At 38.3% G+C, this 27,397-nt stretch overlaps 1 protein-coding gene across 1 annotated transcript; it reads right to left on the bottom strand.

Moving 5' to 3' along the window:
• Positions 1 to 1,841: 1,841 nt before the first annotated feature.
• On the bottom strand, positions 1,842 to 25,570 carry lrrc1 (leucine rich repeat containing 1). The gene is made up of 14 exons (XM_083923527.1): positions 24,987 to 25,570; positions 17,144 to 17,261; positions 16,452 to 16,530; positions 14,555 to 14,644; positions 10,935 to 10,991; positions 10,692 to 10,755; positions 9,878 to 9,952; positions 9,383 to 9,527; positions 8,913 to 9,031; positions 7,431 to 7,514; positions 5,569 to 5,684; positions 5,077 to 5,249; positions 3,886 to 4,025; positions 1,842 to 3,286 (listed from the first exon to the last, which is right to left on the bottom strand). The coding sequence occupies exons 1-14, from the start codon at positions 25,143 to 25,145 to the stop codon at positions 3,128 to 3,130; spliced, it is 1,578 nt and encodes a 525-aa protein (XP_083779653.1). The 5' UTR covers positions 25,146 to 25,570; the 3' UTR covers positions 1,842 to 3,127.
• Between the last annotated feature and the right edge of the window lie 1,827 nt (positions 25,571 to 27,397).

The raw sequence follows: 27,397 nt of genomic DNA on the forward strand, positions 1-27,397 counted from the left end.
CCTAGTTTCACAATTTGATCGGAGTTCATGAGCAGTTATTGGCGCTGCATCAGAGACTCCTTCACTTTGATTGGTTGTCGGGCGGTTGTAGTTGATCTAGCATGGGATAGATTACTATTCCATAGATCGTCTGTCCCATTGTGCTGTCAATAAATAATATAGTGTTGAGCAAACATGAAAAAAATTATTTATTTTTTCAGCTTTAATCTGATACTGATCTTGTTTTGGTGGCTAAAATACATTTTGCTGCTGCCCCCATCCACACCAGTACATTTCTTAACCTCTAAGCTTCCTCCTGCCTGCTTCTCCACACTGGGGGTGTGCTGAATGCCATCTACAGAAGGTAACCGACTGACTATGGATAAGTACCTCATACAAACCCACTTCAAAAAATCTGAACTACCCCTTTAAACAAGCATCTTTCAGAATAAAAGTACAGTTGATGGCCATCTACAACAAAGTAGAGCTGATACAAATGTTAAGGTGTACCCATATCAATGAGCAGTCTAAAATAACTAAACTGGTAAACAGACCTCCTCAGAGTGCTCAATTTCCTCTGCGTCCTTCTTTGCGTTGGAGCAGCGACAACACACACTGTCGCTGGCTGGGAACACTTGAGGTCTCGTCTGCTGACATGCTTTGTTTGCCTCCCAGCTGAAGCCTTGGATCATGATGCAGTTTTGGCTACCAGTCCTGAGGGACGGGTTAGTATGAGGCTTTCTACACTCCTGGAGATAGTTAGAAGACACCAGCCATAGCTGAAAGTTTCATTTTAATGTAATATATTGCAGTTTATAAGTAGTGATAGTGATGGATCAGCAGCAAATACATTTGATGAAACCATGTTCCTCATATTTGAAGTGTAAAGAAAGAACATATAAGAGCAGCACAATTTCTCAATCATTGGAGGATTCCATGTTTTCCAGTAGAGCAGATGATAATCAATGTAGACTAAGGCACTAATGAAATCCTGCTTGATTATTCATAATGCATGCTGATGATGTGCACCAGGGGGCACCAATACAGTTATTACTGCAGAGTGTAATTGCAGTACTATCACCGCTACAATCATTTTGAAGAGCTAAAAAGCAGCTAAGATTGAAGCTGGAACGCCAAAGGTTTTTTCGTTTGGCTCCTTCTCTGCTTTTTTGTCTCTTGATGCTTCTTGAGAAGGAGGAAAAGAAGGAGAGTGAAGGATGATGCCATGCTTGAAATGCATCGTAGTCTCAACTCAAGAAGCCTCCACTTAAGAATAGTGGGGCGTCTCCTAAAGTACCGCTACATGTACTGGTGCAAACTGTTCAGCACCTGAAACTGAAAACCAGTAACTAATATTTTCCAGTGAGGTTTTTAAAGCATTTGTAATCGTTGTATTTAAACACAAAAAAAATATAGTATGTTCATCTTCAAACGGTTAATCAAAAAATGTACAATGAGACTCAAATAAAGGTGCACTTGTCATAAGCATAAAAAATATATACGGTATTCATACATTCATTCATTCTGTGATATACTTAAAGCATGCCGGCGTCAGTACAACATGCAGCATGTGCAGGGTGGACAAGTCTAACATGACACATGCTGGCAGAGCATTACAGAAACATCATGCGCGGCTGGGCAGACAAAACAAGCAATGGAGGGGTCAGGACATGGAATATCTGGTTTGTTGCCTCAAAGCAAACCAGTTTAAGTCGGAGCTTATTTTGTCAAGATATTATTTCAAAGATATGGATAATCAGAACGACCACATCAAATGTATGAATTTATTTTTAAATCGGACATTTTAAAGTTCAGTGAGTCTTTTATAAATAACATTAAAAGGAATAAGAAACATGTTTAGTGTTGCACTCGTTTTATTGATCAGTGGTTAAAAGGTCATCCAAATCTCAAGGCCCAGTGCCCATTTGAGATCTGTTTTGTGCAGTTTGATCAGAAAATAATTAAAACATAAAAACCAACATTGGAACCAATTTCTCTGGTCCACCCTTTGCAATCAATTTAAAGACAAAATAATAGAAATTATCACGTACCATGTAAAAGAATTTAAGAAACGCTGAGAAGTGCATTAAAGGGGAACTTCTAACTGCATTTTTAAAAGGATGCCATCCTTGCGGTACGAACCTCACTCTCACCAAAACCTCCAATGATTATTCCATACAATAATCTTTCTTAAAAAGGGAAAAAAATATATATTTTTAAAAATATACAAATGTTTTGGCATCTATCTGAAAATAAACATTGCAAAGCAGTGAAGCACAGCACATAAATAAGACAGCATTCTGCGTAATTACGTTGCAGATGATGAATTAAAGGTTGATGTGCAGTACTTAAATTCAACTTAAATTCCAACTTAATTAATCAAAATCTATTTATATTCCAAAAATAGGTCTAGATGGTTTACAGATGAACAAAAAGAGGATTCAAAGCCATCTACTCACCCATGACAATTATGCGGATTGAATAAGACATCAGTGAGTGTTTTGTTCATTTCTTTGATTTTTTTTAAAAAGAAAAAAGTACCAAGTTTGAAAAAGAAAAAAAAGTTTTAAATCTGCAACTGATTAAGAGATTTGCTATACATTTTTATTTACATCTGAGCTGCCAAAAAGTATAAAAGTATCAATATTCACAAGAGACTATACAATAATCCTTAATCAGTAGGTCCAAAAAATCCTGCTTTTATGTTTGCCCAAAATGTAAAAAGTATTCACCCAGTGTTTTAAAAATAGATATAGAACAAATATATAATACATTTGAGAGAATTTGACCATATAATGAAGACTTAGAATAGTGCAACTACCTAATGTATGTTTTTAAAAAGAGGCATTTAAAAAAGTAATAAATCTTTTAAATATCTTTTTAAAAAGGAGCATCTATGTGCAGATTATTGCTATGGACATTAATTAAAAAGAGAAAGGCACAGCGGCCCTGGTAGACTGAGTCAAACACGTTTTACACAGGATTGGAGATGGAGTAAGGTTACAGGCGTCCCAGGGTTAAATCAGAGGAGGGGTAGGCCACACCGGGGTTCGTAGGAATAAGAAGAAAAAAAATGGGGGAGAGCTGCAGGGTTGTGCGGGACGACACGGCGAGACACAGGAGGTAAAAAACATTTCTGAGGTAAAGGTCACACAGACGTGGTCACTCTGTCTGCAGCGTTATTGACCTCGTTTTTGTTGGAGTCCAGGCCTTTGGCAGCGTTCAGGTCGTTGCGGAGGTTCTCAGCTGCTTTCTTCATCGTCTTCAGCTCACCGGGGTGCGGAGTGGCCCGTCGAAGTAGTGTTCCCTGTGTGAAATATCCGAAAATAGATTCTTATTAGCGGTACGTTTGGTATATCTGCAGCAAAAAAAATAGTAATTGTTTACATGTTGGAGTGGTGATCGTAGAACTGATGTGTTACAGGAGCAGTGTGTATGATTTAGGAGCATCTGTAAACGCCTGCGGTTTGATGATTTTTTTCAGAATCAGATCATTTATATCATATATAATTTATATTGCTTATAATAGATTATCAGTGTGCTTTCTTGCCAGATTCACTCGTAGCTAGCGGCGAAAATAGACCAGATGCCAAAACCAATTTCAGGTGAATATACACCAATAAAAACATAGTTACGAATATTATATTCCATTTCTGACCCTTGTAAATCCTACACAGTTGTCCTTTAAAAACGACTGGATGGTTAAAGGCTGAATCATAATGGAGCATCACTACAAAATGACAGACAAATCTACAGTACTTTCCCTGCAAGTAGCAAAATGTTCATTGAAAAAATCTTCTTTGCAAAAATTTAAACATCACCAGCAGCAAGATAATATCAGAGTGAATTATCGCCAAATACTGGGTGGATCGCTGTGAAATTTGCCCTCAAGCTCGCCGGTCTTACCTTGTCGTCATCCTCCTCCTCATCATCATCCAGAAAGTGGATGGCACTGATCCTGTTCATGGCTTTGTTGTCCCATGTGTCATCTGCCATGTCATTCACCAGGCTCTCCAGGGCGCCACAGCGGGCAAGATTATCAGAGCCTGTGGTTGTTTTCAAAAGAGACAACATAATTTCTTGTTACTGTAATTCATGCACACATCAAAATGCTCAGATTGAATTACAGCGTGAGCTGAAGTGAATATTTCAGCAGATCAATATTAATATTGTTGTTATGACTGCTTCTCTGCAATCTGCCAACTCAAGGAGCTGTCACATAACCAAGCGCTCATAAAAGAGAGCATGAAACTGCCAGATCACAGTTTCAAATCCCGGCTTAGTCACAGGCTTACAGCAACATACATCTTCCCTGCCCCCAACCTCGGATTGAGCCTCACTTGCCTGACCTCCGCCAGTCTTACATCTGCATCTCTCCCACAAGAAAGAGAGATGGCACATCACAACGATTAATAGTTACATTTCTTTTTTAATGGAGAAACAAAAAATGTTTTAATCCAAGAAACAAACACTTCTCAATAAATCCTGAGAGAGTTATGCGCAGGGCTGTGGATGACAGTAAAGGAAAGAATTAAAATAAACTGTTGTATCAGGCAGAGATAGAGTCAGCCCTCAGCTGCATCTCTATACCCAGTGGGCAAGCCTTTAATTGCAACAGGCCAGCCCCTTCTAAGCCTCTTTAGCTCTCCAATACACCACATTTCTGAAAAACATAACCAAGGAGGGCCTCAAGGGGCAGGAGAGGCTCTGATCTGTTATAGGCTGTGATCCCTTACAGGACCTCATAATCGACAGATACTGGAGGGAAGGATCAGAGGGCGTAGAACACACTGTGCTTCCCTGAGCAGATCATGCGATAATGTCATCAAAACCGCAAGGCACTAAATAATCAGAGACGATGCAAGAACTGATGAGGAATAATAATGAAATGTCACAGCGTGGCACCAAGTCATTTCACTGTAGAAGAAACCTGATACTTTAGGAGCATGGGGACACTGATCTACACTGTTCATGAACAAATATACAGTCATTTCAGTCAACCTGTCCAGTATGAGAAAAATGTCTAGATAAAGTCACTGCTTTTGATAATACAGGGGATCCATGAAGGATATTCAAAGGCTCAATGGAAGATATTACCTTTATGGTCCGGTTCACATGGCTGTTGAGGCAGCAGCACGCAGGTGAGCACCTTCTCGCCTGAGTCAGGATCCTGGTCGGTCTGAAAGGTGAGGAGAGGCTGCGACTGGTTTTCAGACAACCATAAGGCCTTCAGTCGTAGTGTGGTCAGTGACAGCGGTAAGTGGGTGAGCCTGAAGACAAACAGGATGTGGATCACTGGTTGGCTCGTATCACGTAGGATATAAAGAAGCCACGAGACACCTGCAGGCTAAAAGTTGTTTCGGGAAAACAATCTCCAGACACAGAGGTGAACATGTTTGTGACTAAAGCAGCAGACAACACTGCAGCTTTCTCTGAAGATGAAGCGTGAACCAAAACAGGTAGGGGCAGAGAAACAAAGCCAAAAAGACCTCTGACTGACTGACTAACTGACTGACTTATGTGGTGAAAACATCAAGATCCTCTTTCGATCACTTGAAACAGAAGATGCGAACGTGCTGTTGGACTAACCTATTCCCAGAGACGTCTAGCACGTGCAGTTCTGTGGCCTGCGACAGCTCAGACGGTATCCTCGTCAGTCTGTTCTCTCGTACACAGAAGACATTCAGACCGCTACACCCCCCAATCTAAGAAACAGAAGAGACAACATCATGAGGCTGCATGGCAGTCAGTGTACACGTATCCTGCAAAGCATAAAAACATAGTTTGGGCAGGCATACATACAGTAGAGGTTTTAATTGCACTACAGTTGGATGATTGGACGAATATCAGCGATTGCGGGGGGGGGGGGGGGGGGGGGGATTACTGATATTTTGATATAATCATTTTTAAAATGCAGTATAAATGCATGTGTGTATTTTCAATGAAGCCAAGAAAAAAGAAACCAGAGTAAATTTGACGTCAGCATTTGTGCACTTTGTCCCAGAATTGGTGATCTCAGTGGCAGAGTAGTTAAATGTCAATGGGTTGTGGCAGAGGGACCTAAAATTAGGAACAATTAGGCCTAGTAGCGAGACAAGGCACAGACATGACGGGGCCAGCTAGACTGTAGTTTTAATCCATTAATCTGCCCAGACACAGAGCTGGGCGGGATACAAGTATTGTTACAGGGATTCATCATGTTAAAAACGGGGAGGTTTAAGCTCATCGTCTACAGAGGCTAATATGATGCTTATCGCATTTACCAGTGAACAAACATATCACTAATCCAAAAACATAATCAAACACATCAGTTAAGTCTGCTTCCATGCAAGCACAGACATAATTCAACCAGGAAAAGGTCTTATGAGCAACTAATCAAAAAATCAATAGAATCGATAAAACTGAGCCAATGGTCAAGTAGCTCAGAAAAGCACAGATCAAAAACTGGGCCATGGCTACACTGTGCTCGATAGAGATGTCATGCAATGCTGGTTTGAGGAAAACGGTGACGCCATCGAGTCGTTATCAAGGCCAATTGTTATTTTTCTCCAAACACTGCAGTCTTTGCCTCATTAAGACACAGAGGCATTGTACGATGTCTGCAGAAGAAGCCTTTCAGATGGAGCTTTAAACCAGGCGAGCCTTAACTTAAACAGACGAGAGGTTTAGAAAAGAATGTCACATACAAACACAATGGAGACACACAGACAGAGCTGAACAAACCAGAGGACTGAGCAGTAAACGTTAAATGAGAGAGCTTGACAAGTAAGAGCATTGTTGATCCAAACGTGAATGTACTTTAGATAGTTTGAGGCAATGGAAATCTCCACACTAGCATTAAGGAATTACGTAACTAAATGTTATGTTTGAATGTTATTTTTGCAGTTTCAGACCATCAATTCAGATGTGCAGCTCCAAACTAAAAAGCACCCTCTAACAATGTAAAAGTAACAGCAGCGACTGTTTAGACCTGAACATCTACAGTGTAACAGCCTTTTCTATTTAATTACCTCTGTTTGTTTGTTTGTTTGCTCGTCGGTCAGTAGAATTATGGAAATACTGGCTTGGGAAAAGGAAGAACCCATTCAATATCAAGCTAATTATTCTTGGTTAATATGCATGTTACATTTTTTGGTTTTAGAATTATATTTGAAACATGCACACATTTTTTTTTTGTTACAAGCTGAATTGCTTTTCTGTTTCTTTTCTTTAATTAATTAAATAACTTTAGTATTATGTATTTTAGCTCAATCCTCTTTTGGAGGATGTCCCCCTCTCTGCCAGCAGTCAGTGCTAGATGTTAGCTATCAATCTTACTTTTTTGTTTTTTACAAAGGTTTTGTTTTCATGCCTTATGACGCCCGTGAAAATGAGATGCTGCATCTTAAAAGGGGTTTATGGACAAATTAAATCTGAAATAAATGATGTTGGATGATATATGAAAAGCTTACCTCCTTAGGTAAAGATGTTAGTTGGTTTCTGTCACAGTTGAAGTTGGAGAGTCGCTTTAATTTCCCAACACTCCTAGGCAAACTCTGCAATGAAAGAGTCAAAACAATAAGAAAAGGCATAATGAGTTTTTAAACACGTAGATGTCAAAAAAGATGACACAAGTCGAAGAAGACAGAAAGACTTGCAATAAGCACAAAGGCCCAATAAGAGTATTTCCTCATTTCATTAGTGTCTTTAAATTATTTTTAGATTTTATAAAAACTTTTTGTCCTGTTTGACAATTTATCTAAAATACAACAGAGACAACCCACTCATCCATTTGTCATCAGTCCAGCGAAGTGCAGTGCTCCCAAACACAGAGACAAAAGGAGACGTGTTGCTAGATGTAGATGTTTTAGTTACAGTTTCACTTTAGTTTATTTGAATAGGGAGAGTGCAAATGAATAAATACACATGGTATTTGGTATTTGTATAAATTCCAGAATTAGCCAAGAGGCTATTTTTCACCTACCACCATGTTATAAAAGGCAAGGCAAGTATATTTGTATAGCAGAATTTAACAACAAGGTAATTCAAAGTGGTTTACATAAAACATTAAAAGCATTGGGAAAAATTAAAACAAATAAAAGTTCATTTTAAACAGAAAAGATATAAAACCCATAAAAGGTCATTTTAAACTTATAAAAGATGGTTACAGTTTCAGAAGTTACGGTGCAGTTTACTGAAAAGCAGTGGCAAATCAAAGACTTTTACCTGTCACTGTTTGCTTATGAGACTGTGCTTATGTTCTCAATTAGTCCAAAAGCCTCAAAAAGCACAAAAGGCACGCTATTGTATGCTTTTTGGGCTATTGACTGATACTCAATAGGGCATTTTTCAACATGGATGTAGTGTTTATACAGCTTGGTAAAAGGCACACACAAACTACACATCTACAACAATTTGATGTTATGTGTAATGAGGATGAAATATTTTAATTTAGGGCTGGGCGATATGACAATATACTGTACATTAGATTGTCAAAACTGTTATAAAAATGTCTATTATATATTTTTTTCTATGATGAAAAATGAGCAGCCAACTGCTTGGGCGACGCTTTACCTTCTGGTCCGCGCACTTTCTTAATAATATAAGAAAATACTCTTCATTACTCAATACTTTTCATTTGTCAAATATCTAATTCACAAAGACATTACAAAAAGTAGGCTTTATCGTGTATATATTTTCTTGTGATTCAATAAATATATAGTCAATATAAAGACTATTTATTTATTGAATTACAAGAAAATATATTGTGATATATATCGTTATTGAGATATGACAGAACCTATGTCAGGAAAGAAGACTTTACCATACCGCGCAGCTCGATTTTCATGATACCAAAAACATTATGTGACATGCAGCTGCTTCTATAGACCATTCATGCAATATCTTCATTTCAAATGGCAAAAGACTTGATAGGAATTCAGTTGCAAACACACCTGTATTTGGTTCTCTGTGAGCACAAGTTCAGTAAGGCTTTCACAGTTACCAATGCTCTCTGGAAGATAAGTTAGCCTATTCTGATCGGCTTTCAATATAGAAAGTTTCCGTAGTTTTCCTGCAGAGAAAGAAAAATATATATATTCATCAAACTCAACATTGTTCAGACATTGATTGGCACACTGATGAAGCATTTACTGTTATTTAGGAAAGAAAACGCCTGCATATTTATTATTAGTGGGTTGTTTTCACGCAAAGCACATTGGTTCGCCACATACTGTACATGCAGCATCTTCTGTTCCAAAAATCCATTTTGAATGAAACTTTGAATTAAATGAAAAAGCTATTTTGTTACCACAGCTGAGAAATACCCAACTAGGAGAATTAACCTATTAGATAATATCAACACATACAGAAGACAAGCTCTCAAGCTAGCATAATGATGCTAATAGAGAGCTCAGGTGCTTACCAATGCTTTCTGGTAGAGCATCAATGAGGTTCTGAGACACCAGCAGGTCAGTGAGCGACACTAGGCCGCCTAACTCCTCTGGAAGTCGCTCCATTTTGTTTTCTGATACATCCAGACACAACAGGCTTTTCATACTGCCCATCTCCTAAAGTTCACAGCAGAGGATTGTGGTGAGCAAAGATGCAATAACACGGCAGCAAATACAAGCTAGGAAAGCATAGAAGAATCAATGTTGTCTATTTGAATTTGTACAAAGGACGTTTATGTGACCACTCTAATAAGTTGACCTGTGTTTATACAGTAAAATTCACATGAATAACTGCACAGCAATTATATTTGGAGCAAGATAGAAAAATAATTTCTTCCTGTTTGTAGATTCTGAACACTTACTAAGGTGTCATTCAAAGTCTTACTATATCGCTATATGAAATGGTGGTAATTAATACTGAGACAATAACATATTCTCAAACCAAAGAAACAGGTTGATTAGCTTACTGAGGGGATTTCAGCCAACTGGTTTCCATCCAGCCACAAGTCCTTTAAGCTGACAAGACCACCTATTGACTCTGGCTATGTGGGAGGAAGAAAGGTAGGGATTGAAAGAGTGAGAGCCAGGGAAAAAGAAGAGAATGTAGAAAAATACATTATAAGTGACATGGTTCTGAAAATGCACTTATTTCTTCTTTATAAACATAGTGCACACACAGCAGGGTGCAGACCACTGGAAGCATAAGCACTAAAAGTCATTTGAAATGCATTTAAAAAAAAGTTACATAAAGCTCCCGTATGCTTCTATCTACCCCCTAAGAGGTCGAAGCTACACTGCTTTCTTCAAGAGGGAATTTTATTATGGCTACTTTCAATTTGTCAAAGTCAATTGAATGTATAACTTACTTGTCATTTGTATATATTCAACATTTCTCTTCTACATTTATTAAAAGCGCCAGCATGGTGCCAAAACAGTTTGACAGCAGAAAAAAAATTCAACAATGTTAATAATTGAATTTGATGTACTAATGAATAACATAAAATGCATACAGAGCCATGTCTTAACAGCCTGACTTGATCTGTCAGTAAATCATTCACCATCAGAGTCCGACCACGCACATAAGATTACAACTTAAAACCAAAGCCCAAAGCAGATGGCCGTCCTCCTATCAGGGTGATAAGAGGTGAAAGCTGTTCTCGAGGGATGCTAATCTACTTGGATGTGACAAGGAGAAGGAAACGGGAAACGCTTCTTCCTGCTCATTTTGTGCATTCTTTTGAGTAAACAAGGTTTCCAGCATACAGAGAAACACACACTTACCAAACTGTACAGTTCATTATTTCCTAGGTCGAGCTCTTCAAGTCTATGAAGCATTGATAGTGACCTGTGGATGACACATGCGATGGAGGCTCAAAATAAAAAAATTCTATAACTTACTCTGTTAGCAATGTAACGCTGCTACGCTGACATATACAGGTAAAGAAAATACACAACTTCACTTACAAAACCTATACATATACTGTATATTATCCAGATAAACAATGCAGTTTGTTGAATACTTACTCTGGTAGGTATGTCAGCAGATTTTCTCTGAGTTCTAGTGATATCAAATTGGAAAGGCTGCAATGACAGGCAAAAAGGGAGAAGATTATTCGTATCTTTTCATATCTCCACAATAAAGATAATTATCATAGATGATGCTCTGAGTGTTTCATAAATAAAACAAATAGCGTTTAATGAAAGCAAATACATTGTTGTTAAATGTCTCCTTGTAATCAGATATCTGAGAACAGGAAGTCTTTTGGAGGTGTGTCAGCGTTATCAGGGCTGTTATATCGTGGTAGCATAAACAACCCCTGCATACTTTAAATGAAGAGCAAAACGTCTAAGCGGCTATCGCAGACCAAAGAACAGGGTTATCGTCTTGCACTGCTGCTTATGTACGCCTCAGTAATGTACGTGCACCCAATTAATCGAGGGTTTTATGACAACAGGCAACTAGTACAGTACAAAGTCCATCTTGTTGATCAGAACCCAGATTAAGGCATGGTCCAGACGTACACAGGTATTTTTGAAAACAGGGTTATTCCCTCCTTCGCTCTCCCACCACACAAGCACTGTAGCAAGTGAAAACATAAAAACACACTGAAGCACTGTCAAGAGCATACCAAACCAACAGGTGAAGATATAACCGATGTTATCGTTTTAAGCTACAAATCTTTTTCTGTTCACTTTTAGTATGTACTTATATAGTGCATATTGTTCCATACAGTATGCATACAACTGGACCATAATACTTCTAATACTACAATACAAGTTGAACTTTGACCCTCTTGCTAAATTAAGCAACACAAATGATTGTGAGTCAGAATAGCCAGAAAAGCGTGATGGTTTGCATTTTAATAGTATTGTATGGGTATTAGAACACAGGGTTAACTTGTAAAAAGTCCTGTCAGCAACTAGCACCAGCACAATTTTGGGCCATGTCCACCACTGCCCAAAATGTCACCTCACAAAAAGGAGAAAACAACACACACACACTGACGTTACAAACCCAAATATCCAGTTTTCAACGGACCCATTTTCAGTGACCTGACGCCAAAACGCAAAGAAATGCCTGTGTGCGTGTGGACTAAGCCTAATTTATTCATCCTCCGTGGGGTTTGTTTGTGCTCGTTTTTTTGTTGTTGAAAAAAAATGAACTTGTTTCTAAAATATAGCACTTAAAGAATATTTGCTTATTTGAGGAATTGTATGTACTTGCATTATTCCTTACATTTCTGGGTGGCAGCTTAAAAGGGAAACTTTTTAGCAGATTTTCAACCAACATGTTTCCCTTTAATGGCTGAATGCACTTATTGGATAAAAGCATCAGCTAAATTAATGTAATTTAATCTTTGGTATTAGAGATGCACCGAGGAGCCAAGAAAAAACCTTAACATTCATAATGTGAGCAAATAGATGTTTGACAGAGCCAAAAGGGATTAACATAATCTAGTAGGTATGTTTGAACTAGTTTTTACAGGCTGACCCTCAAATGTGACAACATGAACAGCTACTTTTGCTTAATCTTGTGTTTTTCATTCAACCACAGCAGGCCTACTGAGCCACATATTAAAAGACAGAAAGAAGTAATGATGAAAACAGCCGCAGAACTGCATCAAGAGTCTCAGGTTTCTTTAAAATTCTTTTTTTTTTTTGTTAGAAGACATTCCCATCTCTGGAGATAAACCACTGATGTCATTCAACTCCTTTCAAAGTTAATCTTATCCACTTCTCAAAACCCGCACCATGTTTATCATTACCTTCTTCCCTTGACAGAGAGCAGTTACTGCGTTATGTAAGATAGATATGGGACATATGTGGGGCACATGGCGTACCATGAGGGAAAGGAGATCTCTTGAACTCAAGCAGACTTTGTTGTTAGGAAAATTGTATATGTCATAGAGTACAAATCAGTCATAAGCAGATCCAGATCGCTGCTGCCCTTGTCTAAGTTTAGTTTACAGCCTTCGCCATGGTAAAAAGAAATCATGAAGAATATGAGAAATAGTAGTTGTATTTTTTTCAAAATTATATCTTTTTGGGAGGGCTTGAAATAAATTCTGTCCATGAAAAATAATGTGTTGCTAGGAAGCACATAGTTTGTAAGAAGACAGACCAGAAATCAGAAGTATTATTTAAGACTTTCACAATGCAGCATTCAGTTCAAAGCAAGGACACTAGTAATCTTCATTGACTTTGGTTTCTATTCATTTTAGGTTTGGTTTAGCATTTTGAAGAATCTGTTACAACTACAGAAATATCTACAACCAGAAGATCACACAATACTGCAAGAATTGTTCAAGCCTGGATTTATCCCACACATCTATAATCCATTACAGTATGGATCTTCATCAGAAAATCCATCTGGCGTTTTGTGCCTTGCATGAAATCTAATTTAGGTCCATCATTCGGCTAAATACAGTATGTGTAGAACATTAGAATAACATTAAGCTTAAAAAGCTCATCTATAAGTAGCATAGTATTATTTCAAAGTCTACAAACCTGACGTATGATCACTAAAGGAGCAAAAAGAATCCTTTCCTGAATCACAGTCAGGCTCTCATCCGACAGTCATGTATTATCCCTCAGAGGTTAAGCAGTAATCCTTAATTTATGGCACCATGGCAAGCCAAGACAAATCTCTGTTTAGTTTAGCTCCAACTGTTTCACCAGTTATTCAATGGTTAAAATATGCCATCCAGAGAAATTCCAATAATTATTTAAAATGCACTAGTTTACACTGTAGTGATAAACATCCGAAAAAAAGTGCCTTTTAAGAGCATGTCTTTATTGGGAGCTATTTTTTGTTGTTGTTTTTGGGTCTTAAAAATACATTCAATTCACATGGGAAAAAATAAAGTGTCTGTTTTTCTCAGCGGTTGCATCCTACGTTTCGTGACGCAAATATCACAAAATTATCAACATTTCTAAATAAATGTCTGAATTCTACAGTCATTTTTTACTTTACTACTTTAATTGAGTTTCCCTTGAACTCCAAATTTCTCCTAAAAACATCCCTTGTGGCAATTTTACCATAAAAGCACATAGTTCTGGTATCAAAACCAATTATAACTGGCCTCAACAAGAATGAAGAGGCTTTTAGGAATAAGAATGTTTCTTTAACTGCAGCAGATTATATTCCATCTCACAACAAGCCTTTTGCCTTTTCTGAACAAATTCAATGCCACCAAAGATCAGACAATTACTGATGTGTCTGTGTGGTTGTTGTTGTTTTTTACCTACTCCGATTTTAGAAGAAATTATTACTATCAGGTGAAAAGGGAGAGAATAGAAATGGCAGTAAAGCACTTTTAAAATGTTGGGCCTCATGCTTTGGGGTTTTGTTGTAAATATCTGGTTTTAAAAACAGCTAAAATTGGTTCAGTGTTTTATAGCATTTATAGAATCAAATTAATTTATGTGTAAAAATGAATGATTGTCCAAGCAAGACAACAAAGGCTAAAGCAAAGTGCAAGACGAGGAAAAGCAGACAGGTGGGATGTTGCAAGGATAAAGTCCCTTGACGTCATCATTACATTATGCACCTCAGGCTGCAATGAAACGGTGAGGAAATGTTTTACCGCCTAGATTCACTCAATATACCAAAGCCAGTATGATGAAACGGTCCATTTACTTACTTCCCAACGTTATCTGGAAGAACTTGCAATGAAATATCATTGATGGAAAGGCATGTTAGATTCCGTAGCTCTGGAAAGCTTTCAGGTAACCTGGAAAAAAGGAGGCCACAAGATAAGATGTAGGCGGAAAAGGAGTGCACAGTGAATTATTTAATTCAATTACTTCAACAGATATGTTTGACATTAACCTTGGAGTCAAAATTGGACTAGCATTTTGCAGCTAGCAAGAGAAGAAGACTAATTGGATTTCCATGTTGCTTTATTTTTTCTGAGAGTGCACCGTAAGAAATGTTAAGCATGAGGTTAACAATTCAGCTCTTGATACGTTTGTAAAGTTTATCCGGGCTTGTTGCTAGTCTTATTTTCCTCACCCTTTCTATTCTCCTACATAAAATCCAACTTTAATATGAACAACAGAATGGAAAATTGGGGGTTAAAATAGTCCTGTTTAACTTTAACGTTAGGCTGTAATTATATGGGACAATTTGTTGAAACAGACATTGATATTAGCAATATGTAGAACAAGGCAATAAAGGGCTCAGTGCTCAAGTGCCCACATTTTCATTTTCTAAATGGACTTAATAACTACTTGTTCAAGACAAACAGATGGCTTGCATACTTCCATTTGTCAAGTTTTTACTTTCAAAACCATTATCCCCTTTAATATTGCAGGCTGGCCAGATGGGACTACTTAAGATGCTTGTTATGGTCACACTTTGATCAGTAGCAGCGACAACAACAAAATAATGCTTCACCATTTTTGGTGGCAGCCGTAAGTATACTTGTAATTGTCTTTGAGCATCCTATATATCCTAAATGTGGGCTGGTGAGACACAAAAGGCTACCTCCGCTTTAGTATTTATCTTCAAAAACATTATTCAGAATGAATGCGAACCAAAGATCCCATAGAATTACACTCATTCACAGAGCCTTGAAATCAGGTGTTGTATATTTCTTAAGCAAGCTATCAACAAGTTTTGCACAACTAGAACCTGCCTTCAATCCCCAAATGACAGGTCCTTTAATAACAGAGGAAATGCAGATGACTTAATCATAGTTATTCATATTTTCTGATGCTGTCAAGACAGAATTGTGTCTATATTTCAAATATGATCCATTGAGACACACAAAAGGCTTATTTCCATTTAAATGTCATATGTGAATATACTTTTATATAGTTGATACAGATTGGGTCTTTAACAGCCCCTTTAATTTATGATTGATAACAATGTGACATCCCTGCTGACCCATAGTTGAAACTAGACCTTAACTATCAACCTGTTAAAACAGGACTGACAAAAGAGTGGGAAAATGGGTTACTAGTGTGGAAAAAGAGTGTTGTGGGTGTTTGTGTGTACAAGCTTGAGTGCACTTTAAAGGTATTGAACACCAATGTCGTAATGCTATTCATTGTTGCCTCCTAAACTACATACACTGCAAAGTAATGTGGGTTTGTGTTTGCCCCTGCTGAGGTGAAAATTAGATTCAGTCACACCCACACATGAAAAGCATATTATGCACAGTCCGCAATCTGTCAAGGAGAGTGTGTGAACATCCATAACAGCAGGGGGGTCTTTTAAAAAGTGTGTCTGAGTGCAGACAATGGACACAGAAATTATTTTCAACTAGAAAGATATATCTTTTTGTCATTTTTAAAGATGTGCACTCTGCTTTTGTTATCTCAGCATGTTCTGATCTCGATAAAACCACTAAGTATTAAAATCAATATGAAATGTATGGTTTTAGCAATGTTACAAACCTTGACAGAGGAATATTAAAAACACCAGTATATACTGTATATATATATATATATATATATATATATATATATGCATTAAATATGACTGTTTTTTTTTCCTTTTTGGAAAGTGAAAACATCATCATCCGGAGACAGTACCTTGTTAATGGATTTCCACTGAAATCTGCCACTTGGAGGGCTTTGCAGTATGAAATGCTCTCTGGAATTTCCATAATATCTGCATTAGAAAACAGACACTGGTTACAACACTTCAAAGCACAGCTTCTTCAAGTGCATGTAATAAAAAACACACAACAATAATGGTGCCAATATAAATGCAAAATGGTATTTAGTGGTAAGTCTAATAGAATAAAATTCTTTATTTTTGAGTAGTTCTGTTATCCAGTTCGAACTCTTGAATACAATGCATCAAATTGTGACCGAAACAAAATGAATTACTGTTACTTAATACGCTTCAACACAAACAGCACAGTGCGTTAAATGTTTGTACTTTCTTTTAACTAGTGATGGTTACACTTGTGAAGCCTTTTTTATTGCAGGAGAAACATCACCAGTCCAACTAAAGGAATATTTTCGCTTCTTCATAAACGAGATTCAGGCTTACTGCAAACCATGCTTTATTTGTATGCGTTTGTTGCGTCGGCTTCACTAAGGAGGAGTAGACTTGTCAAATGTGATTAATTTGTTGACATATTGCTAAATTGAAAACATATTGCTATTATCTCTCAGATATGAAGAGCATACACAGAAACACATTTATGAAATGTAATTTGTAACAAATGGGCATGTGCTATAATATTTTAGTTTTGCGTTGCTTTGTCCCGTCTTACCATTTCGAGACACATCCAGTTCTACGAGCTGCATGAAGTTGGCTATTTCTGGTGGGAGTCTCTGGATCTCATTGTCACTCAGCCCAAGTTTTCTTAGTTTCACCAGCTGGAAAAATGGCTGAAAGGTAAAAAAGAAATGCATATTAAGTAAAAAGCTTTTAATGGTATCACATTTTAGCAATGCTCTTTGACATTTGTAATATTTCATGACATTATACCTGCTATTTTATAACTACAAGGAGAGATGAAGAACCACGGTAAATAATGTACATTTATGGATGTCAATGTGCTAGTGGCTAGTAGATTTGCTTCAGTCACCAGCCAAAAATGGTAAACAACTGAGGGGCTGATCAAATGTGAACATTATTTGGCCAGTAGACAAAAAGGTTCATCTTTCACCCTGTGAAGAACTGAATGACATTTTGACAAGTCACCATATCACACACATCCTTTTCCGTATTCACCCTCTGTCTGAAACTGTGGATTGAGCGTTTTTATATTTTCACAACACTGCACCTCGATCTGCTTTAAAATAAAGAATACATAGGAATCTCACTTTTTACAATATTGGTCTAGTAATGTAATGTAATGTAATGTAATGTAAGAGCTGGGCCTGTCTGACATCCCTGCCTGTTATAGGGAAGGTTTTCGTTGCCACCGTACTCTACGGGTGAATTGTTGGGTCTATGTTAATCATAAATAAGTCATGTGGTCTTTACCTAGTCTGTAAAGTGTCCTGAGATAACTTTTGTTATGATTTGGCACTGTAAATAAAATCTATTGAATTAATGAAACAAGAATTATTTCCCCCCTTCCTCTTTCAATTATTTGCCCTGTTTGTACAATCTAAAATAATAAGATGTCCAGTGGCCTACTGACTGAACACCCAGTTTTCAGTGATAAGCCATTGTGACATGGATGTCTGACAGCATATTTTTACTTTTTGTCTCTCAGTCTTACACGCTCCTCTCTACTGTGCATTTCTGGCACATACAACTCAAATTATTTGGAGAGGCCATGGTCACAGGTTGCTACTCAGAAGTACAGAGATCCGTCTTTGTTGTCAACTTAAGAGATGGAAAGATTCAGTTGGCACACTGGTTTGAAAGGCAAAAGCAATTATCACAAGCCCACGCCCAGAACAAGAGCGGGCAGAAGCTAGCCTGTGCGGGGGTAAAACACGTATCTGACAATACTGTTTCAGGTTGCCTGAATGTTTTGGCATGAACAGAAAAACCAGACTCATGAATTTCCCCTCTGGCCTTTGTATTTTCCCAACTGTTGCTAGTTACAAGGCAGCTGGCCATGAGGGCTCAGCCACAAATTGTTAAATACATACTTTACTCATTACAATCAATCACTTAAGTTGACTGTTAAATATTTGATGTACTCTTTGCATCTGTATGTTGCAAACACATTGTTTTCATAAATGTGGCTGAACTTTGTTCTCTATTATTGTGCTGTGTATTTCAAGCAGACAAGTTGATTGAGTTGCAGGTTTCTACTTTTCTATTACTTTCTATACTCTTTGATGCTGAAAAATGTGTCACCATTCGAATCCTTTGTAACTGACATTAATTCAAGCTGCGACAGCGTTTCATAACCACCTGTTTAACAAGACGAAAGCAAGTATTACTCACAAAAATGAAACGTAAAGGATTAATATAAATGGTATCAGTATGACTGGTGCACAGATAAACCCATGCAGCTCATGATTATAAAATTAGCTTCCCTTTTCTACCAGCCTTAATGACTAGTGATTAATTCTTAATGATCGTGCCACTTCAGATGATATTTAAATCCATCTCCCTCAAAAGAGAGAAACCAGCAAATGTGCCGTTTCTGGATATTTAATGGGGGTAAGGAAGAAAAAGGTGTAAATGCACTCTGTAAAATGGGTTTTTAAAAATAAGAACTCGTGCTCAGTTTGCCTCCTTAGACCATATCCAGATACACATCACATTTTAATAATGTGTGCACAATAAATAAGACCCAAGAGTCCAAAAGTCAAACTCCACCCTAATACAAAATGCACATTTCATTCCAAAGTCTTAAGACAGTTCAAACAAGTTTCTAATCCGTCATTTCATCAAGCAAACAAACTTGTACTTTTACAAGTAATACCTGTCTGAGCTTTTGCATCCTACCTACCTTCATTTCACTTTCACTTATTTACTAAAGTTAATTGTGGGTGCATTCTTTGCTTAGTCGGTCTCCCAATCTCAAGTGCACAGCTTGAAGATTTGTCTCTTGATGATATCATCAAGGCAGTCTTACCCTGTGCAGACTTGTCCATTTCCAGAAAACTAACCTGATCTGTGGCAAATCAGAAAAATAATGCAAATTCAGTTTACTGTTTACGACTCTCAAACTTCCTGCTTGAACTATGCCACACACTTTATGACACCGCAATCACAGCGGGAAGCAAACACAGGTACTCTGAATCTTTCAAGGATTTAAAACTTTCAGCTCAAGGTAAAACAAACGCTGTTCCAGTGAAAATGCTTTTGTCTGGCTTCTGTCCTGTTTTAATCCTCCTGATAAGACAATCAGAGGAGTAACAAAGAGCAATGCATAACTGATTCCATCAAGTCGCAAATTTGCTTTGTGAGTCCTGCATTAGCATGCTGACAGCAAACCTGTTCTTCCTGTTGGTGTCATTCAGCGCCACGCCCAAAACAATCACCCATGTGTGACACAAAAACCAAAACAGGCTGAGTCAAGGATAGATTAACCATTCTCTAAACTCCCAAGTCAATGTTTGAATCTTCAGTTTCACCTTAAGCACTGTTTGTTAGAGAACAAGCAGAAGCCTGAAGGTGGCTTTTGGGAAATAAGTTCATAAACTATTGCACTGCAAGATAACAACAAATACATATAACATATTCATACACAACAAAGCTGTCTTTGTAGTTTAGTAACACAATTATTACAAAACCTAATCTAAAGGTGAGGAAATAGCTATAAAAAGCAAGAGTTTCTTTGGCAAAGCAACAACCCCAAGACTTACGTAAAATACATGTATTGAATGCTTAGTGGAGTTTTAGGTTACATACATATAGGTTAAATGGTCATATGCATAAATAGTATATGTCACAGCATAGTCCAGAGTTGAAACTGTCTGAAGTAACTTTCAGAACCTCATCAAGTGCACTACCTTTATGACAGCTCTGCCTTTACAAGAACGTGTTCTTATAGATGCGTCAGTAAGTCGGTTCTACCACCAGCTTCCTGCTGTGGGATTCATAACGCCCCTTATTGACCACTTCACACTTATCACAAACCCTGCAGCTTCCAGAAGTGGCTTCTTCTCTCCATCACTGCCATCACTGTGTATACTTTCTGAAATGCCTGAACTTGGTGACTGTTTTATCCAACAGTCCAAAACCCAAAGCTATTCAGCATGCTTTTACTTAACATGAAGAAAATCTGCCAGTATTCACTTTTGAACAGTGTGAACCAACTGATTTTGCATCTTTGCTTTAAAAAAAGACTTAAATTAGCAAAACTACAACATTTCTGATGGCAAACAAAGAGAGTTCCATCTGGTCATATTATTCCTTGTTCTTGGTCATTCTATTGTTTTACAATCCAACAATTATTTTTTACTATCAATGAATCTGCACAATCATTAAATATTTTCAGAAAATAGTGAAAAAATCCCAGCTAAATTTCTCACAGCCCTAGGGGTTTTATTTAAATTGCTTGTTCTGTTCAACCAACAGTCCAAACCCTAATATATTGAATTTACTATCAAATATGAAAAAGAAAAGCATCACATCCACACACTGAGGAAGCTTCAACCAGAAAATGCCTGAGAAAATTGACTAATTTTAAAATTGGGTCTCTGTTGCAGTTCTAAATGATTAATTATTATGCATATAAATAACAGACATAACAAAACGTGTTCTCTGTGTTGAAACATCCACCCACGCCTCTGTCTTGCAGTTTTACAGGAACTGGGAACAGTTCTGTTTTAAACTGGACAAACCTGCAAGAGCATTTCCACGTAGTCTTTCATTCTTATTCTCCCTCTTTTCAGTTAATTTCTTAGTTTGACGGCTGTTTAGCAAGCTAATGACTTCTGGACAGGAGGGCGCTATGTACAGTATCTTGAGAACAAGTTGCTTAAGGGAAATTGTTGAATAAACAACAGTCACAAGTTATTGTTTGCTTATTTGGTCCACTGCTTTAGCACAAATATTACATAAAAATAATCAAACAAACTAAAAGGTTCAATACAATTCAATTAAAAAAACGTTATTTGTCCCCGGGGGGCAATTCAGGGGTGCCAAGAGAAAAGGTGCCAAGAGAAGCAGAGTCTATCCATTAAACATACCTTGTCTGCAGATTATTCATTGCAGAACTATTGAAACTAGCTCAATTCAACTTGCCTCATCTTGTTACTGAAAAAAAGTGCCTTTGCTGTTTCCTCTAACTGCTTTGTGCACGTTTTTATCTGCCTGCTGGTTGAAATGATTAGCTTGAAACATGTCACTGTTTATTGCTGACATCATTGTCACTAAGTGGTCAGCATTTATTCATTCAGCCACCTCGGAGGCAAATGTGATGAGGCCACACAGCGAGCACTGAACTGGACTGATACAAAGGTTTATCCAGTTGGACGTTTCTTGGGTTCACTCACCAAGCATTTATGACATTAGTTACATGCCAAAGAGCACAATAAACCGTTTCTCTTGTCGCCACCGCTCTACCCTCTAAACATACTTAGAATATTTGAGCGTAGAGGTGCCTGAACTGTCACGTAGGTGTCTGTGTTGTGACAATGCAAGTCCACCTGCTAATCACATCCTGACGATGGAAAAAGTTCACTTTGCCTAGTACCTAGTGTCTCAGGTGTACTGCCTGTTATGTGTGTTAGTTTATGATTTTATTGGTCTGTACTCAACAATTCAGGTCAATTATTCATTACGACTTTGTTAGAACATTCTAGCACAACAAAACACATAACGCTGTCTTTGTTTACAGTCAGAATACCTGTTCCTGTGCTTTTCTCCACTGGACAAAGTAAGCAGTGTGACACGGCCATAGGAGGTTGCTCACATTATCTCTGTCCCATCACATTTCTATGGGCATGCCAAGCCCCAAAATACTCTTTCAACTCTCTTTTCTTTCCCCTGTTGGTTCTGTAAAGTGACAAAACCACTGTGTATTCTATTTAGATTAAAAAAATGATGAATGCTACCTATAAAGTTGAAGAGGTTGTTTTGGGACACTTGTGAACCAAAGGCCTTTCAAAGGCCCAAAACAGTCAATCTAATCAGCTTTACACCTGATCCAACCCACCATGGCTTCCGTTATTGTATGAGGTCAGACATCTTCCATAATCTGTCTACTTGTCACAAACAGCTGTAGACCCAATATATTACCAAATGCACTCACTGCTTTTGAAGGTTACATTGAGAACACAATTTTCTCAGGCTTAAAATACACTCTCCAGAGCGGAACTGAGGGCGACTTCTACAATAAAACCGGTTTGACTGCAAAAGTTAAAGGGAAAATGCTACAAAACCACAAAAGTCAGTCACCCTTTCACTCATTGTAGCAACTCTAGGCTGTATATATGAGAGCCATTCCAAATAACTTTGATTTTGTTTATGTATTTATATGACATGCACATTAATTAACCGACGGATTTTCAACTGCAGTCCTTTAACGAGATGTTTTGAAACCAGCGATGGTAAAAATGGACAGACGGACATCAAGACACCCTAAAAACAGCAACAACAACAAAATAGGCCAGGCAGCTACACATTAGTGCAGTTATACATCAACAATGTCCACTATTCAGTACATGCAAGCAGGCAACATGAAGTTACAAAAAACAGCCAAGCAACGACTGATTTAGATACACTTACCGGTTAATTAAATGGAGACGACAAACGCATAAGCTATGCAGCACAGTTGAAAGACACAACTATAGAAGATCATATGATATTGTCATAAAAGGTCAGCCTCGGGGATCTTCAGTTTCAAGCCCAGACATAATGAAACACTACACAGACCCTTCATGCTCATGGGAAATAACCTGCAAATCCTTTCACCAGTATCCCACTTAATCCAGAGCGTCAGGGTCGCAAGTAAGAAGGCCGGGCTTGGGTATCCCCACCTCACCAAGCCTATCAGTAATTTGTCCCTTCAAGTCTCTTACAATACATGTACCTTTGGCTCTACAGTGGACAGACAGTGTTGGATTTATTATTTCATTTCATACTTAATCACGTAGTAAATAATTTGAGTCATTTATACAGCAAAAATACCAGTTACAGCTTCTCCAGTGTGCTACTTCTGTCTTAACTGCATATTGTTCGAATGTGGACTGTTGGTCTGGAGTGGATGGTGTTTGCTTTTTATTTTATTGTAAAAATGAATTTACAGATCAATAATAAACATTCAACTTTAACGTTACAGTTAGTTAATGAAACAACTCTCTTATATGGATCTTACATACTATGAAATAATAATGATGTTTCACTCAACTCATATCACTCACCTCTACGATGGAATAAATAATGGCTCTCTAGAGCACCATTACTCAAACCCCTTCATGTATCAGCAGTGGTGGAAAACTGTATGAACTATAAACGGAGAAATCCGGTAGAGACGCTAACTGTCGAATGTGGCTAAGACTGATTAGCTCAGGGCACTATTGTGATGACATTAAAACACCTTTTCTAACCACTAATGCTGCTCCAACTAACACCAGACCTCTGCATTAGTATGATAAGAGTCCTTACACATAAACTGAAACACCAACAACGTAGTTAGTGGAGGTTAATAAAAGAGTGTTTTGGTACCATGTCATCGTAGTCAAGTTCATTCAAGTCAATTACCAAATGCATCCAAAAGGATGGAGCTCATTGGTGCTTTGTTTTATGTGTAAGGACTCTTATAATGCTACTGTAGCAATACTACCCTGCAGAAATATTCTGTTACAAGTAAAAGTCCTGCATTCAAAATGTTACTTAAGTAAAAGTACAAAAGTATTTGCATCAAAATGTACTCCTGCCTGTTTCAAAGTAATATATTATTGGATAACAAACATTGTGAGATTAATGTCAATCTTAATGTTGCAGGTAATAAAGGTGCGGCTAATTTTTATTACTCTACAGCAGACTGATGTGCAGCTTAATCTATCACAATATAGCCTATTTTATTTGTTGACAATATTTTGTATTAATAAAGCAAAGTACAAGTGCCTCAATATTAAGTACAGTACTTGAGTAAATGTACTTTCCACCACTGCCTATCAGGATACTGAGATCTTATCAATATTGTTAGACTCCCTGGAAGAGTTAGGTATCTAATAAAGCCTGTCATGGCTCTCTGTCGTGTGGCAAGCCTCAGAGTTTAGAGAGGAAGGGTCATGGGTATGTGTGCCCTCAGCAGGGATCACCTGCCCAAACAGGTTTGACACATCAGACACCATGTCAGGACTTTAAACGCTTTACATATGAGACACCCGGAACTCAAACAAAAAAAAGTGTTTTATGGCCAAAAGCCAGACCGGTGCACGTGTGTTGAGTTAACCCGCGGTGGGGAGGTGTAGTTCTGGGGTAAATTTCCACCTACACAGGGGGCCTGTACCTTGCTGATCTTGCGTAATTATTGTCCCCAGGTTCCACCACCAGACTCTCACGGGATGTGTGATCAGCTCAGTTAGCGGCAGCAGCTCTGTGTCAAAACCACTTTAACCAGAGGAGGGACGCATTTCATGTTGCCAAAAATAAGCTGCAGTTACCCCGCTGCCTCTGAACTGAACCTGCCATTAAAATAAAAAGCATGAGTGAGCGGAAGCGGGGTTTTTGTTTGGTCTGCTTACCTTGGGCAAGTCTCGGAGTTGGTTGGCATCCAGCAACAGCTCCTCCAAACTCCGTCCGTAGCGATAAATCTCGTCGGGCACGTACAACAGGGAGCAGTGGCGTTTATCGATCACTTCAACATGACGGTTGCACCGCCACAGGGGTATGCAGTGAAACATCACGGGGGAGGAGGTGGTGGATACAAACGCGTTCCCGTGCGATAAACAAACAGTGGAGGAGAAGTACGGGGGTGGGGGATGCAACAGATTGCTACGGCGGGACAGTCCTGTACTAAATACACACAAGTGTAGCGGAACTCACAGGCAAGTCGGCTAAACACCGAAACTCCAGCTGCAAACGAGTCGCGTTACCGAGCTAACGAATTACTCTCCGTCGTCTCACTTTGGTTAGTTTGCAGGCACCTGTTTTTTTCTCTCTCTCTCGCTCTCCGTGTGGTTCCTCGTCCACGTCGACCTCCGCCGCTTTATGACCTCCCTCTTTCTTTAGCATGTAAAACATCTACATCTCCGTGTTGAAGAGGGTAACGTTAGCATTCTCGTGTGTTTTCCCCGTCTCGTCCCGGAGTTAATTTCCTCTCCCGTCCAGTTTCTGACCCGGAACATTCACTCCCTCATTCCAATCCTACGTCACAGTTCCCGGCTGCTCCTCCCTCCTCCCTCCGGCCCTCTTCTGGATAGTCCCGTCCCGCACAGGGCCGCCATCATGGGGCACAGAGGACCCGCGACAGCCCGAGGGGGCCCCTTTGCTGAGGGGTGGAGGAGGACACAATATAAAGAATATTAAAAAAAAAAAAAAACTCTGGACCTCAAGTATATATTTTAAAATATGAATGTAGTGTAATTTGAATTGTAATTAACTGAAACACTGAAATGTCTCCAATGTGGGATAAAGGGTGATCTTATGTTATTTACTTGATTTAAAATATGATCGTTGTGGATGATGGAAAAGATGCTCCTTCCACTTGTGAACTGGAAATTACCAGTGCGTTGTGTTCAAGTGCGTATGTTGTCGTAGTTAAATGAAACATGGCTGACCCACGGAGCCTGACCTGTTACTTGGGGAAATTATTTTAGACTGCCTAATTCATCAGCTCCAGCGAGAAGAGGTAAATAATAAAACGGCTGTATTTTGTATAGAATATGAATAGTAGATTCATCAGGACAAAAGGGAAAGCTAACATTTCTATTTTAGCTATATAAGTTTGGTATACACTAATCTGAAGCACACAATCTTCCTCACCAGCTCAAAAACAGTGTTGTTGTAATAAAGTAGACTCTTGCATTGCGCTCCGCCATGTTGCAATGGTCAACGGTTGTCTCATCTCGACAACTCGTGTATCAAAATATTCTACGAGCTTCCCAGTGGAAATTATCACGAGGGGGTATCCATGTGCAATTTTCACACATGCTTTTGGTATTTACCATTTCATAATATACACTTTGTTGATGATACTTAAGTACTAATCCACAGATTAGCCATTACTTCATCTATTTGCATTTTGTAAAGTATTCCTAAAATGGATTATTACGGAGCCCTACAGGTTTATTTTGTGACAATGTGATTAAACTCAAACTAGTTTAGGAATATGTACCATAAGCACAATATTGACTGAAATAATGCTTTTAAAACTAGATTTTGACACATGGGATCCTCTTTAAAGCAGGTTTTCAAGCTCAGGTATTAAATCAGTACTTACAATTAATCACTTGCCATGTCTGTTAATATTGCATTTAAGTAATGCTGTGTATATTCCTGAATAAAGTTACAATCAAACATATACAGTATACATCAACCCAATGGCTACACACTGAACCTGCACTTCTCATGTCATCCTCCTCACTTGTGGATTTTTTCACTTTTCCCTTTTAGGTCAGAAGTCAAGGTCAACACTAGCCCTCTGGTCCGAGGTCCCATTACCCTTACAGCAGGGACATCATTAACTGTGGTCATTTTTCCACCCCCTCCAAGGTTAGTAAGGCTTCTGCCTGGACTTGAGCCTCTCTACCTTAAACATTTGGAGTATTAGCTATTAATGAAATGGTAGTTTTTAAAATTCCCAATCTATTTTCTAGATTTTTCTCTTCTGACCCTGTATAAACAGATTCATGACAAGAGACTTGCATCCTCACAGCCGTCAGACCCTTTTCTTCACTTGCATCACAAGTGATAAGCCTCCAAGGTCAACACTTTAAATCTTAGCAGTAGATACATACACAAGCCCCCGGGGAATTAGCAGCTCACCTCAAAACGATAAATTAGACATGAAGATGGATTAATGATGGAGTCTTAGCAGGCTGCCACAGGTGGTGCTGAAGGCTGCAGCTGTTTCACAGCCTCGCCTCTTTATATCTCAAACAGTTGTTTGCAAAAAAAAAAAAAAAAAAAAGAGGATAATAGATGGGAAGGGTCC

The sequence above is a fragment of the Echiichthys vipera genome (genome assembly GCF_963691815.1).
Source record: "Echiichthys vipera genome assembly, chromosome: 11".
Taxonomy (NCBI): Eukaryota; Metazoa; Chordata; class Actinopteri; order Perciformes; family Trachinidae; genus Echiichthys; species Echiichthys vipera.